Here is a 13,733-nt window from a genome sequence, read left to right as displayed (position 1 = left end):
ACTTCTTGGCCCAGGGGATGCAGGGGAGGGAGAATGCCTGCCTTGGGCGAGGTGCTACTACAGCTAAAGTGAAACACGGCTGGGTCACAAATCCCCCAGGTCTCTCTCACTAGGCTCCTTCCCAGGAAACATCCCAACTGGGCCAAAGGTCAATGAGGCATGGCAGAGGCTAGGGCTATAAAAGCTGGAGGAAACATGGAAAGGCCAACCTGCTTCTTTTGGCTGGGGGCCAGGAGGGAGACAGGGGAACCTCTGCCTCTGCAAGTTGGAAGCATCACCCAGAGAAGAAACCTTGATCTTCTGCCTCTCCTGGCTCCCCCAGTCCCTGCAGGAGCCCTCCACCCAACCTTGTGGCAGCTTCCCAAGAAGACAGTAAAAACAGTAAGCTGGAACTTTGGATGAGGCTGATAAAACGCAGAGAAAACAAGGACAAGCCTCTGATTTTTCTCCAGCTCCCAGTGGTCACTGAATTCTAGGCTACTTGAGTCACTGGGCTCCAAGGCTCGGTCAGACTTCTGCGTGCTGGGGCGGAGGCTCAGAATCTAGCCTGAGGTGGTCCAGCAATGGAGGGGTTAACTGCCCTGGCTTCTCTGAACCCCACCCCACTCCCCAATGGAGGGAGGAAGTGGCAGAGAACCAGGGTTTGTGTGAGCCCTTAAGAATTCGAAGAATGTCCCATTTCCCTTGTGGGGGTGGGAGGGGTTGGTAGGGGGAAGAGGAACAGTAGAAATTAATAGAAGAGAAGGGGCAGCTGAAGGAGGGGCCACGACAGAGCTGCAAGCCTTCCTCTACCCAGATAACCTGCCCACTGCCCTCCTTCTTCCAGAAGGGACAACTTCATGTTGCTTCTTGGGCTTGAGATTTTTATCAGGAATCTGTTTTCCCAGCACCTGGCACAGGTTAGTATGTATTATAGCAGCAGGCAGGCAATAAATGTCTGCTGAATGAGCGAGCCCCTAAAAAGATGAAAGACTGGTCTTAGCCAGGGAACGGGAAGGGGTAAGGAAGCAGGGAAGGTTTGGGGTAAGGTTAGGGGTAAGGCTGGAGGTTTAAGCCCCCTTTTTAGACAAGTCCCAAATTGTTTTTCCCCCGGGGGGAACTTCAGCTGCAAAGAGCCTCCTGACTGAGAATTAAAAGAAAAAAAAAAAAAACTGGACTCAAGTCAGATCCTAAATTCATGTGAACACTGAAATTACCATTACTTGAGTTGGTTGAAGTTAAAAAAAAAAAAAAAGTAAAAAAAAATTTTTAATTAAAAAAAATCGAATTAAGGCTGGGCGAGGTGGCTTATACCTGTAATCCCAGCACTTTGGGAGGCTGAGGCGGGTGCATCACTTGAAGTCAGGAGTTCGAGACCAGTCTGGCCAACACGGTGAAACCTCGGTCTCTACTAAAAAATACAAAAATTAGCTGGGCATGGTAGCATGCATCCGTAATCCCAGCTACTCAAGAGGCTTAGGTACAAGAATCGCTTGAACCCAAGAGGCGGAGGTTGCAGTGAGCCAAGATCGCGCCACTGCATTCCAACCTGGCTGATGAGTAACACTCTGACTCCAAAAAAAAAGCAAATTAAAAGAAAAAGAAATTATCATTACATCATTACTTATAAGTGACTTGACCTTCCAAAGCCTCCACCTCGCAGGTGGAGGCAGCTGTGAGGCCCCAATACTGAGTTTGTACTTGCTACTCACAAGGTCAATTGGAAGATGGAAAGTTGCTGTACTTTCTGGGATTGCATGGGATGGGATGGGAGGTGTTCCTCCAGGCTCTGGGATGGGGGACCCCACCTCTATACTCCCTCCCTACTGTCGGCTGCTGCAGGTCCTAGTGCAGAAGGAACAGAGCCCAAGATGACTATACTAAAAAAAACACAGTCTCCACAGCCTCCCTCACCAGGCAGGGAAGAGATCTATCTGGCCCAGGCAACACCCTTTATGCATCCCCTGCCCCTTCTCAAAAAATGAACACCAAAAGGGCTGGCATGAGGCTTCCAGAGAGTTTTCTTGAAGGAACCACTGGAGGAAGGAGCCCCCAAAGCCTAGGAAGTACCCAGGTGAGAGAAGGAAACTGTCGATTTTGGGGAGAGAAATAAGGGAAGGGAAACAGAACAAAGCCCCCAACCCCAAATACAACAGACAGGTCACTCATTCTTGACAGACCATGCGAAAAGCCCCCTCTTTTGTAGCAGGGGACAGTGGAAAGAAACGTGCTCGCCTTACTGCCCGAGATTGGGTTACAGCCTGTCTTTCCCTAGCCATCCCATCTTGAGAGTCTCTTCCCTTCCCTAAGCCCCAGTTTCCTCATCTGTACTTTAAATGCACTTTAAATGGGGGATAAAAGCACTTTAAATGGGGATAAAAAGTGCTTGCTTCATCCAGCTGTTGTGATGTTCAAGTAGGGGATGGAAGTGTTTGCCAATGTCACCTTGCGGTTATTGGAGGGGAAGGAAGAACTCACTCGGGGAGGGAGCCAAGGCGCCCACCCAGCCCCCTGCCCAGAACAGGACTCACGCATTGCAGTAGGGCTTCTTCTCGTAGCCCTTGTAGTTCTTCATGTTCAGTGTCATCTTGCAGGTCTCGCAATGGAAGCATGCTTTATGCCAGAACTGGGGATGGAGACAGAAGGAGGACATACATCAGATACCAGGACTTCTGAAAAAGGGGCTCAGGCCCTAGGAAGGGGCACTCAGGAGCTGCTGGGACTGTCCTAGGCCCATGGCTGTGGGGAGAACATGGAATCATCCCAGGTGAGCTGGGGGCATTTCAGGTCACAGGCTTTGGCACTCCCCTCCCCTCTCTCCTTCCTCATCCTCCACCAATGGGCCATTTGAACCCAGGAGGAAGAGAAGGGCAAGCATGAAGGACACGGGGGAAGAGCCCAGTTATAGCAGCAGCAGCAGCCCCCAGGTCAGCTCCACCCTCCCCAGGGAACCCCTCCTGCCCAGAGCTGGAGAGGCCTCATTGCTTATGCAAAGCTGCGCTGGGTTGCTAGGGAGCAGCCGCTGAACATGAAGGAGCAGCTCCTCTGGCGGCACCAAGGCCTCAGAAGAGGAAGGCCCAGCCCCCACACACCCAGGCCCAGAACCCAGGTGCTCCTAGGGCCTGTAGCAGGGCCCAGCACACCCGCCAGCCCCACATGAGCCCCAGGTGGTGCTACAGCTCCAATACCTCCCACTTCCTGTGGGATGCCAGGCCAGAGGAATGGGCTGGGTGTCCCAGGCTCTGTCAACACACCACATCCTTTCTACCCTTCCCTCATCCTCTCCCACCCCAGTGGGAGGGCAGGAGAGTGCCCGGCAGCGGGTCTCCCACTGAGGCACTCAAGGGCTCTACTTCAAAGCCTTGAAGGTGGACACCCCCACAGTAGACATCAAAGCTCTACCCCACTAACTGTATGGCCTTGGGCGGGGCCCTGCACCTCAGAGGAGCCCACTTCCTGGTGTGTACAATGGATGTAATAACACCTGGCCCTCCTGGGATTGTCCAGGACTGAGGAGAAATCACCTTCAAAGCCCTCAGCACAGCACTTGGCACCTCTGAGCACTCAGATGTCAGGTGCTGGGCACAGCAGGTGTGAACCTCAGCCGAGGGGGTCAGGGCTCACACTGGAGACTGTGTGTGTTGGGTTGCAGAGGGGTTTCACTGTGCCAACCACAGCTCCAATCCATTCATGCGTGTGAGAATGTGGGACACGGCCGGGCGCGGTGGCTCACACCTGTAATCCCAGCACTTTGGGAGGCCAAGGCGGGCGGATCATGAGGTCAGGAGATCGAGACCATCCTGGCTAACATGGTGAAACCCCATCTCTATTAAAAAGACAAAAAAATTAGCCGGGCGTGGTGGCAGGTGCCTGTAGTCCCGGCTACTTGGGAGGCTGAGGCAGGAGAATGGCGTGAACCCAGGCCACTGCACTCCAGTCTGGGCGACAGAGCAAGACTCCATCTCAAAAAAAAAAGAGAATGTGGGACACAGGGCCCATCCAGGGTGGCCAACGGAGGGAACAGAGTGATGACAGAAAGAGAACAGATCTAGGCCAGGAGCGGTGGCTCACGCCTGTAATCCCAGCACTTCGAGAAGCTGCGGCAGGTGGATTACCCGAGGTTGAGAGTTCAAGACCAGCCTGGCCAACGTGGTGAAACCCTGTATCTACTAAAAATACAAAAAAATTAGCCGGGTGCAGTGACGCGTGCCTGTAATCCCAGCTACTCGGGAGGCTGAGGCAGGAGAATCGCTTGAACCCAGGAGGCGGAGATTGCGGTGAGCTGAGATCATGCCACTGCACTCCAGCCTGGGGTACAGAGCGAGACTTAATCTCAAAAATAAATAAATAAATAAATAAATAAATAGGCCGGGTATGGTGGCACATGCCTATAATTCCAGCTACTTGGGAGGCTGAGGCAAAAGAATCACTTAAACCCAGGAGGTGGAGGTTGCAGTGAGCCAAGATTGTGCCACTGCACTCCAGCCTGGGTGACAGAGCAAGACTCTGTCTCAAAAAAAAAAAGAGAAACGATCTAACAGGCTCCACGTGGCAGCCTGGAGGGGTCTTTGTGGAACCCCTGAGAAGTACTGATGCTTAGGCAAACCCATGACAACAGGATCTAAATTCACCCCCAGAAGCCCAGGATGATGCGCTGGATCACCAACAAACAGGGGTCCATTGCCAGGACCCCAGAATAATCCAGGCCACCTGAGTGACCTGGCTGGCCTGTCCCTGCCCCATTTCCCAGTAGTCAAGGGAGACATTCCCCATTCCGAAAGAAGGAGGCCAGGAGGCAGGCCCAGGGGGACTTTTGAAGGAGCCCAGCCACAGAGCTGGTTCTTGGCCATCTGTCAAGGAATTCCCCCAAGGCGATGCTTTTCAAAATGTTGTCTCCAAACCCCAGAGAGGTGCTTCTGAGACACTGGGAGGAGGGGACAGCAGAAAGAAGGCTGAGAATCTAGGATTCAACCTCCCTACCATGGCCCACTTCAATCAGAGACCCCCACGGTAATTTCAGGGGGAAATCGCCTTCTAATAGGGTATTGGTTCCCTATCAAGAAGACCCAAAGGAAAAACCTAATGGTGGAATATTAAACAGAGTGCTAGGAGAATGACTCTTGGGGAGGAGGGCCAGCCGGAAGTCTGGAAGCAAAGAAGTGGCGGGTCTAAGCTTGGCCCCCTCCCCAACCTGGGCCTATCCCAGTGACCCAGGGCCCCCAGACCCCCATGAGGCAACTTACATACTCCTTCTGGGGCATAACCCAACACACAGAACCCACTGGGACACTAAGACAGGCTGGTCCCTGCCCCCACAGGCCCCTGAAGTGACAGCCCCACTCCCTCCCCCAGTGACTGGGAGGCATTGGCAGGGTGCCCCAGCCTGGTCACCACCCAGTCTGCTGGCCTCTGCCTACTTAGCTGCACATGCCCCTGCCTGGGCCCCCGCCTCCCCCTACCCCCATAGGGGCCTGCCAGGAAAAACATTCTCCAGAATCCAGACCATGACCCACTTTCACACACACACGCACACACACACACACACACAAACACACACACGAAGGGCTACACACTGTCCTAGGACCGCGGACCCCCAAGGCTGCCTCCTGATTGACATTGGGAGAGAGACCCCTACTCCAGATGGCCAGGCCCGCACCTGGAGCCAAGCCCCTTGGAGAAGGAGGGTGGGGTGTACTGAGCAGGCAGGGGGCACAGGGCCAACACTGGACCCAGGGGTTCCAAAGACCCCTCCAGGCTGCCACGTGGAGGAAGCAGAGCCCCTCTTCAAGGGGATGGCGCCTATTTCTATCAGTAACTCCTTCCCACCTCCCACACAGGCCCCACAGGCCCCACGCTCTCATCCAGACACACGAGGGTGGGGCAGAGGAGGGTGGTCGCCTGTCCCCCTGCAGAGGGCTCCGAGCAGAAAAATGGAAACCAGTTACTATGAAGCACAAGTGTCAAGTGGAGCTGCAGCCACTGTCTCCCAGAGTGCTGGAGGGTCAGGAGAGGAGGCCGCTCCACCCCTAATGCCTGGCACTTCCAGCAGCTTCAGGCGACTCCCTTCCCCTCTCTGGAGGAAGGCCCCAAGGTTCAAGAAAACCCACCAGCTCCTTCCACCGTGTCCTTTTTGGGGTAGGAAAATTGTGGGGAGGGGAGGCAGAAAATGGCCAGTCCCTCCACAACCGCTGTGAGCCAAGCCTGGACCCTAAGATGAAAGAACCCCTGTCTTGTCTCAATGGGGTCTGGGCAAAGACACTGTCAGGGAAATATGTCCAGAGGACCCCACAGTGACCCCGTCTGCCTCTGCCCTGCCCCATGGGCTCTGTCCCAGAGCAAGAGCCCCCCTCTTTTAAAAGCCCCAGGCAAGATGATTTCAGCGAAGCATTCCTGGGCCTCAGGACTCGAGGAAAGTGCACCTCGAGGCATGCACCTCTGCCCCTTCCTGCTGCCTGCAAAGTCCATGGTTTCCCTGTTCACAGAAACCAGACAGATCCTACCTCTGCTGCCCGTTAGAGGCCTCTCAGCCTGGATCCGAGGCTCCAAGGCAGGGTCATCTTGATCTTCCCTTGCCTACCTGCAACCCACTCTAAAGAAAGGTAAACAGGCTGGTAGGGGCAGAAGCCTGCAAGGATACCCCTCACTTGGGACAGCCTGTCCCTCTGTGGCTCTGGGTTGGGGGGGATGTGGCAAGCTTCGTGTCACTGTGCCTGCAGCCTGGCACCTTGGCCTCTGAACCCAAGCTACCTGGGGTGGCCATGACTCAGGGATGGATTATGAGACTGTCTCTTCCCTTCCTGTTGCCCAGGGTTACAGTTTCTCCCTCCTGCAGAGGCAATGCCAGCCCCACCCTGGCCGGGGCACCAGCCTAGCTCGGTTGGCCACCTTAAAGGCATAGATCTTTGCTGCATCTCCACAAATTCCGAGGAGGACAGGATTATTCCCAGTGGCCCCACTCCCTCATACAAGACCCCAGGCCCAGAGCATTCCTCCAGATAGGGTCAGGAAAGGATGGGACCTACTTTTGGCACAAATGAGATGTAAATAAAATATAAATATGTATAAATAAAAGTACTTTCTGCAAACACACTGGCAGAAGAGCTGAGCAGAAAGAACTGTGGATGTGAATTTCAGTTCTAAGAGAGGGAGATGAGCCACATGGGCTACCTGAGCCTCTGTTTATGGAGTGCATCGTTTACAAGAGCGAACACACCTACTTTGTGAGGCTGCTATGAAGACTGAGCCCAGCATATTGTGATAACTAGTAGCTATTATGAAGGGATGGTCACAAGATGATGGTGGGGTACTCTAAGCTTCAGCTAGCAAAACGGGGCATCACAGCTGTGAGGACTTCAACCCCCTCGAGTGGGGAGGGAGTGCTGAGACAAGCAGAGGCAGAGAGCCCGCCCTAACAGGGGATTCTAGGGGAACTGGCAACAGACCAATCCTCTACCTCCACCTGTTTTCAGAAACCTGGGGAAGCAAGCCAGGAAAGAGGGACGTGGCGAGATTCTTGACAACACAGCTCCCTAGATACAAAGCAGGTGCACAAAGTAGGTGCTCAATAAATATTTGTTGAATGAGCAAATGAGGTCACCCTGTTTCTCCCCCAGCTCTAATCCCAGAAGTCCTCTGGAGAAGCAAATCTCGACCTCCTTCCTCAAACACTGTCATCAGCAATACATATTTATCCAGCTTGCAAAGCATGCTGGGTACTGCAGGTTGGGGGCAGGGTGGCCTTCAGAGGTGACAAGGTTTTTACCCACCTATGCCTTTGGGAGATAAGGCTCAGGGAGGAGAAAAGGCTGAAACCAAGGACACAGTCTGTGCTTTGGGCCACGTAGTGGGCTGAGTGCCATGGGGGATTGTAGAGAAACGGGTGAGTCTAATTTGACTCTTTTGCTGTAAATGGGAGGCCTTGGGAAGTTGGTTAGCAACTATGGGACTGAAGTTGCCTATGGGACTGAAGGTTCCCCCTCCTCCCTGGTCTCAGCCCAGCATCCTCCAGGCACTGGCTCCCCATTCCTGGTCCTATCCTTACTGCCTGGAGCAGGTGGGGAGGAATAGGTCTGATACCTGGATATTTCAGGTCTCCTGCTCAGTACAGGGGGCGAGGTCTCTCCAGGGCCACTTCCTATAGGGAGAGTTCTAAAAAGAGGAAGGAATCGCCAACTCCCACTTCCCTGGGCAACCCCCACTTGAACGTCCTCTTCCAGCTAGGGTAAGAGAACTGGGGAGGGCACCCTGCAGCATCCCTGCTCCCCTCCCCTCGGGTACACGGCACTGAAGGTCTTTCCAAGGGGAGTGGTGTGGAGCTGAACAGAGCATCCCAGAGAGGTAGGGAGGGCATAGTCTACACAGCACCCTCTTTAGCACTCAGGGACTTTAGTGCACTGCCCCACCTTCAAGGAAATGACATCATCATACCCATCTGACAGATGGTGAATACTGAGGCCTAGAGACATTCATAAAACTGGTGGGAGCAGACCTGGAACAAGGACCCAGTCTCCCAACTCCTAGAGTGGCAATTCTGCCTTCATGTTTTGCTTTTTCCTTATACAGGTGAAGTGCCCACTGCCTCTTCCCAATTCATGACTGTGGAGAACAAGGGGACCACAGGGAACTCAAGATGCAGAGGCCAAAATCTCTGCCACGAGGGGCAGGTGAAACCCCAGTGTGCAAGGACAGGTACGTTCTCAAGAGGAGACTTCATCATCTGATACCTCTAAGCTCAAGTCCTGCCCAACAGCGGCTGGCATGGTCATGGGCAGAGCAACACCTTTCCTCGTACCCACAATATACCCCCTCCTCTCCTCCTGCCCAGTCAAGCCCAGGACCAGGAGGGACAGTGACACAGCAGCGGCCCCATATGCCCACACTCCCCAAGAGCAAGTTCAAATGTGTTTCAGAACCTCCAACCCCACCTCCTCACGCTGACTCAGAGGCCAAAGGTCACTGAGGAAGCTCACACCCCAAGGGGGAGGGGAGAGATAAGGTGTCCAATAAACTATCCTCTCCTGAACAAAACCTGGCTCCAGGTCAGTAATGAACTTGGCCCCAGGGCTCTATACCCCTCTTTCATCCAGTGGTCCCACCCTTGCACCCCTCTTCCATCCAGTCCTCCCAGCCCTCCCAGTTCAGATGGAAAGGACAGAATACCTGGACTTGGAGCCAGCTTTGGGTGGTGGATGAAAGACGCGGTGAGGAAGGGCACAAAATCACAGAGGCCTCCCCTCCAAACTGGGGAGGGGATGCAGAGGGGCAGGTTTTACCTTAGGATCTTACGGAGCTTACAAGAGAACAGGATCCTACCCTAAACTGTACGGGAAACACCCAGTTCTACTCTCCAACCCCCTCCAAAAGTCTAATGGCAACCAGATGAACAAGTCCAGCACTGGGGAGACAGGGCCCCCAGGGGACACTGAATCTCCACAAGGCCACCCTCCCCTCCCCCCAATACCTCCCCCTTTCCTCGGCTTCCCCAGAACTCAGCCAACCCCACCCTCCACTGGAGAAACCTGCTTTGAAAAGTTAGCTCTTTGTTCTTCCACACGGTCTCCTGGCTCTGAGCACAATTTCAGGAGATCTCAGCTAAGCACCCTCCACCCACCCTACTCCGGCACCCGACCCCACCCGGCTCAGGCTGGACGGCCCAGCACCGGGAGTTGGCTTTTAATTGGAGGTGGGGGTTGGGAAGCTGTGGAGGAGGTCTGCGAGTCCTTTAACCACTGAATCCAAGGGGGCTGCAGGTCGTTCAAAAACGGGGCTCTTGCGGCAGAGCCCGGGTCCTTACCCAAAACCACCCGCATCAGATGCCACACACTCGCAGGCTGATAGCCCCCGCCCCGCCAGGCCAGGCAGCCAGGCCACCCGCCCCCGGAGCGGACGGTTTCGCAGGGCCCCCCAGCCTCTGCCCCGCCCCCTCCACCAGCGCCCCGCGCTTCCGCCTACTTGGCGCTCGGCGCAGAGCGGAGAGGGAGCGGCCGTCTCTTCTCACTCTCCAGGCCGTAGGGGGCGGGACTGCACCCCTAACCTTCCCCCAACACACCCCGGGGCCTGACTTCCCTGCTCCTCTCCCGTCCTCCCAGCCCCGGGGCACACAGCCCACCCCTCTCCAGCAGCGGCTGCCCGCTACGCGTGGACTCCCCGCCTCGCCCTAGATCTCCTGGTTTCCAGACTGGGATGTGTCCCCACACCCCATGACACCGCCCGCTCGCCCTCCCTCCATTCTCCTGGGATCGCGGGGATAAGGCGGCAAAGACCCGGCCCTTCTCTCCTCCCTGGATTCGGAGCACTGCCGGGGATTGCAAAAACGCGTCTCCCGGTCCCGAGCTCACCTTATCCAGACAGTTCACCTTCTCCGTGGGATACACGATCTTGCCGCACCGGGCGCAGTTGGGGTTCATGGTTCCGAGAAAGGCTGGGTGGGTGACGCCCGAGCTCGCGCGCGTCCTGTTCCCCGAGGCGAGCTGGCGGGAGGCAGCCGCGGCTGCAACCACACAAGCAGCAGCGACGGCGGCTGGAGCTGGGGAACTGGCCTCCGCCTCCGCCCTCCTTCCCCTAATAAACACAGCGGGGAGGAGGGGCTGCACTGGGGCGGGCACGCGCCTCGGGCGCGGGCAAGGGCACGCGCAGCGAGGCGCGCTCCCCGGGCGACGTGGGGCTGCGCGGGGGCGGGTTCCTGGGGGGGACCGCGGGGCCCGCGGTGCTGGCGCCTCAGCGCTCTAAGGCTGACTGCGCCCGGTGCCCAGGGCCCTTCCCCAGCCGGAGGCGGCGCAGAGGCGAGCAGGCTGCACATCTGGGGCGCCCGGGCTGCGGGAGGCGGGCTAACCCCTCAAGCCCGTCGAGGGTGGGGTTGGAGCCCTCCTGAACGCTGGAACTGATTCACCGCATTCGGGGACTTTCTACCCGGCATGAATCTGCGGACCGAACGGGGACCCCCTACCCTGCCCCTCTTAGCTCTCTTCCGGCCCACGCCCTTTCCCACATTTGTGGGGCGGAACCAGTCCCTCCCTCTTGGACCCTGCGCGCTGCCGGGCCTGGGCTAGTGCTTCCCTCCCCGAGCCCCTGCAGTGCACCTTCCCGGGGTTCCCCGGATGCGGGCACCGTCTGCGTTCAGTTTGACCCCTTTTCTCCAGCATTCCTTTCTCCTTATGTTACACCCCTACTCACAGTGTAGCAGCTGCAACAATGCTTAGCACCCAAGGAGCCGCCTCCAGGCGCTGTGGAGGCGCGGGGGTATAGCTCAGTGGTAGAGCATTTGACTGCAGATCAAGAGGTCCCTGGTTCAAATCCGGGTGCCCCCTCGGTGGTTTGGCTTTTCCTTCCCATTGTTAACAATCTGTTTTTCATTCTTGACTCACATTTTAACATTGGGTCCTGATTAAAAAAAAAAAAAAAAAAAAATGAAAAAAGTATCTTCCTCATTTTTCAACCTTAGCAGAGATCTTTCGGTTTTACTTTGTGCTCAGTGGAAGGAGGGGGTGGGTATAAAAGCTGCGCGACCGCATTACTCGCGCCAGAGGTGTAGGGATTTCTGCGGCCACGGCCGCCAGCCCCAGATGGGTCAGACAGTTCGAGGTGCCGGGTTTGAGGGACAGGATGTTTCCAATGGGGGTAGGGAGACAGGAGAACGCCTCAACTTGGCTTTCCTTTTGAGGGTGGAGGGTGGGTCAAGCGAGGGAAACCCATAGACACAGCCCTTCTCCAACTTCAACTTTCTGTATTGGTGACATGGACGTGCTGTGTTCATCCTTGACTATTAATGTACAAAAGTAAAGTTATAACCCAGTGCAAACTGAGATAAACCAATACAGTGTTTCTCAAACTTGAACGTGCATCAGAATTACCTGCAGGGCTCGTTAAAACACTCCTAGCTTCCGATTCTGTAAGGGGACCCCGAGAATTTGCATTTCTACCAAGTTTCCAGGTGCCTCTGGTGCTGCTGGTGTGGGGACCACGTTTTAAGAACCACTGAAGTAAGAATAAAAGGCCATGGAGTTTCATAACCTAAAGATGGAGACAAGTATCTGCTGGCTGCGTGCCTGACAGGGTCACTGTTGGGCCGGAGGAAAATGGTAAGTGTGACGGGAGACAAGGGCGTCCCCCTCGATTAGGTTTTGCCCAAAAAAAGGAAAAATAAAGGGGAAAGGAAGAGGCGTGCTGCCTGGGTCAAAGGGCAGCTGCGATATTTTAAACCCGGAATGTGGTTGTGTCATTCCTCGGACCCCGGGGAAACGCGCATTTTTTTCTCCTGGCTCCTGTTACTGTGAGCTGTATCGCTAGGCTGAACAGAGAGATCACAGATCAGCAGAGGTGCGGTTCCGTGCAAAACCCAGGAGGAACCAGTTTTACCTCTCCTTTAGGCCTTGAACTTTCCATGTATAGCTTATCAAGCCAAAGCCCTGCCTATGAGCTAAGTCGAGAAGGAAGAGGGGAAAACTGCTCGCTGTCTACCTTCTATGTGTGCCATGTCCTGTTCGAGTTCGTGAGTATATGAAAACCTCTGAATTTGGATTACTTCTCCTAGTTTTCATAGTCCAGTACGAACTACTGCCCCGTCCAAGACATATTATTTACCCCAAAACAAATTATAATTAACGTTAAACCAATGGGCATCGGAGATGGAAATCGATGCGCGCCTTTGTTCTACAACTGGGAATACTGGTGCGCTTATCGCCACTTGGGGTATGAGAGCTCAGATTCACCTAAAGGCAGCCTCTGGTTGCTGCTCTCTCCCTCTAGAGTACGAGAATCCTTTCAAGGTGAAAATTAGGTAGGTGGAAGATAGAAACGGCACCTCCCGTGAGTTTTGGATTCAGAACTCGCTAACTCAGGTTATTCCTGGATGGCTGTGAAAAAAACGTAAAGAAACTCGAGGGGGCACCCGGATTTGAACCGGGGACCTCTTGATCTGCAGTCAAATGCTCTACCACTGAGCTATACCCCCTCTGTCACCGACCGTGTGGTAAATTCTTTTTACATCGATTGATCCCAAAATTTTCATACTTTCACCATTGGTTCAAAATTAGTGTCTCTTTGCTAGATTATACTGAAATTACCAAAGAGGAAGGAGAAATTAAAAGGCTAGGCCAAGATAGGCCGGGCACAGTGGCTCACGCCTGTAATCCCCAGCACTTTGGGAGGCCGAGTCGGACGGATCACGAGGTCAGCAGTTCCAGACCAGACTGACCAAGATGGTGAAACCCCCTCCGTCTCTACTAAAAATACAAAAATTAGCCGGGCGCGGTGGCAAGCGCCTGTAATCCCAGCTACTCGGAAGGCTGAGGCAGGAGAATCGCTTGAACCCGGGCGGCGGAGGTTGCAGTGAGCCAACATCGCGCCACTGCACTCCAGCCTGGGCGACAATGCCAGACTCCGTCTCAAAAAAAAATGGCCGGGCGCGGTGGCTCACGCCTGTAATTCCACCACGTTGGAAGGTCGTAGGCGGGCGGATCACGAGGTCAGGAGATGGAGACCATCCTGGCTAACATGGTGAAACCCCATCTCTACTAAAAATACAAAAAATTAGCCGGTTTTGGTGGCGGGAGCCTGTAGTCCCAGCTACTCGGGAGGCTAAGACAGGAGAATTGCTGGAACCTAGGAGGCGGGGGTTGCAGTGACCCGAGATCGCGCCACTGTACTCAGCCTCCGCGACAGAGCGAGACTCCATCTAAAAAAATATATAAATAAATAAATAAATAAAAATGGCTAGGCCAAGACGTGGTGGCAGTTTGAAAAGTATGTGAATTTAG

The 13,733-nt window shown here is 54.8% G+C and overlaps 1 protein-coding gene and 2 non-coding genes across 3 annotated transcripts in view; 1 reads left to right on the top strand and 2 right to left on the bottom strand.

The window, feature by feature from the left end:
- Positions 1–10,440, bottom strand: part of LASP1 (LIM and SH3 protein 1) — a gene marked incomplete at its 5' end in the record, with an annotated part of 51,401 nt that extends 40,961 nt beyond the window's left edge. The window contains 2 exon segments of the mRNA NM_001133198.1: positions 2,511–2,605; positions 10,317–10,440. Coding sequence (NP_001126670.1) covers positions 2,511–2,605; positions 10,317–10,385 — 164 coding nt within the window.
- A 773-nt stretch (positions 10,441–11,213) lies between these two features.
- On the top strand, positions 11,214–11,285 carry TRNAC-GCA (transfer RNA cysteine (anticodon GCA)). Its single transcript has one exon. It is a non-coding gene; the product is annotated as a tRNA-Cys (tRNA).
- Positions 11,286–12,856: 1,571 nt separating this feature from the next.
- Positions 12,857–12,928, bottom strand: TRNAC-GCA (transfer RNA cysteine (anticodon GCA)). The gene has a single exon. It is a non-coding gene; the product is annotated as a tRNA-Cys (tRNA).
- Positions 12,929–13,733: the final 805 nt, after the last annotated feature.

Source organism: Pongo abelii, chromosome 19, assembly GCF_028885655.2.
Source record: "Pongo abelii isolate AG06213 chromosome 19, NHGRI_mPonAbe1-v2.0_pri, whole genome shotgun sequence".
Lineage (NCBI taxonomy): Eukaryota > Metazoa > Chordata > Mammalia > Primates > Hominidae > Pongo > Pongo abelii.
Note: the sequence above shows the minus strand (reverse complement) of the source record. Positions and strands in the feature narration are given on the sequence as shown.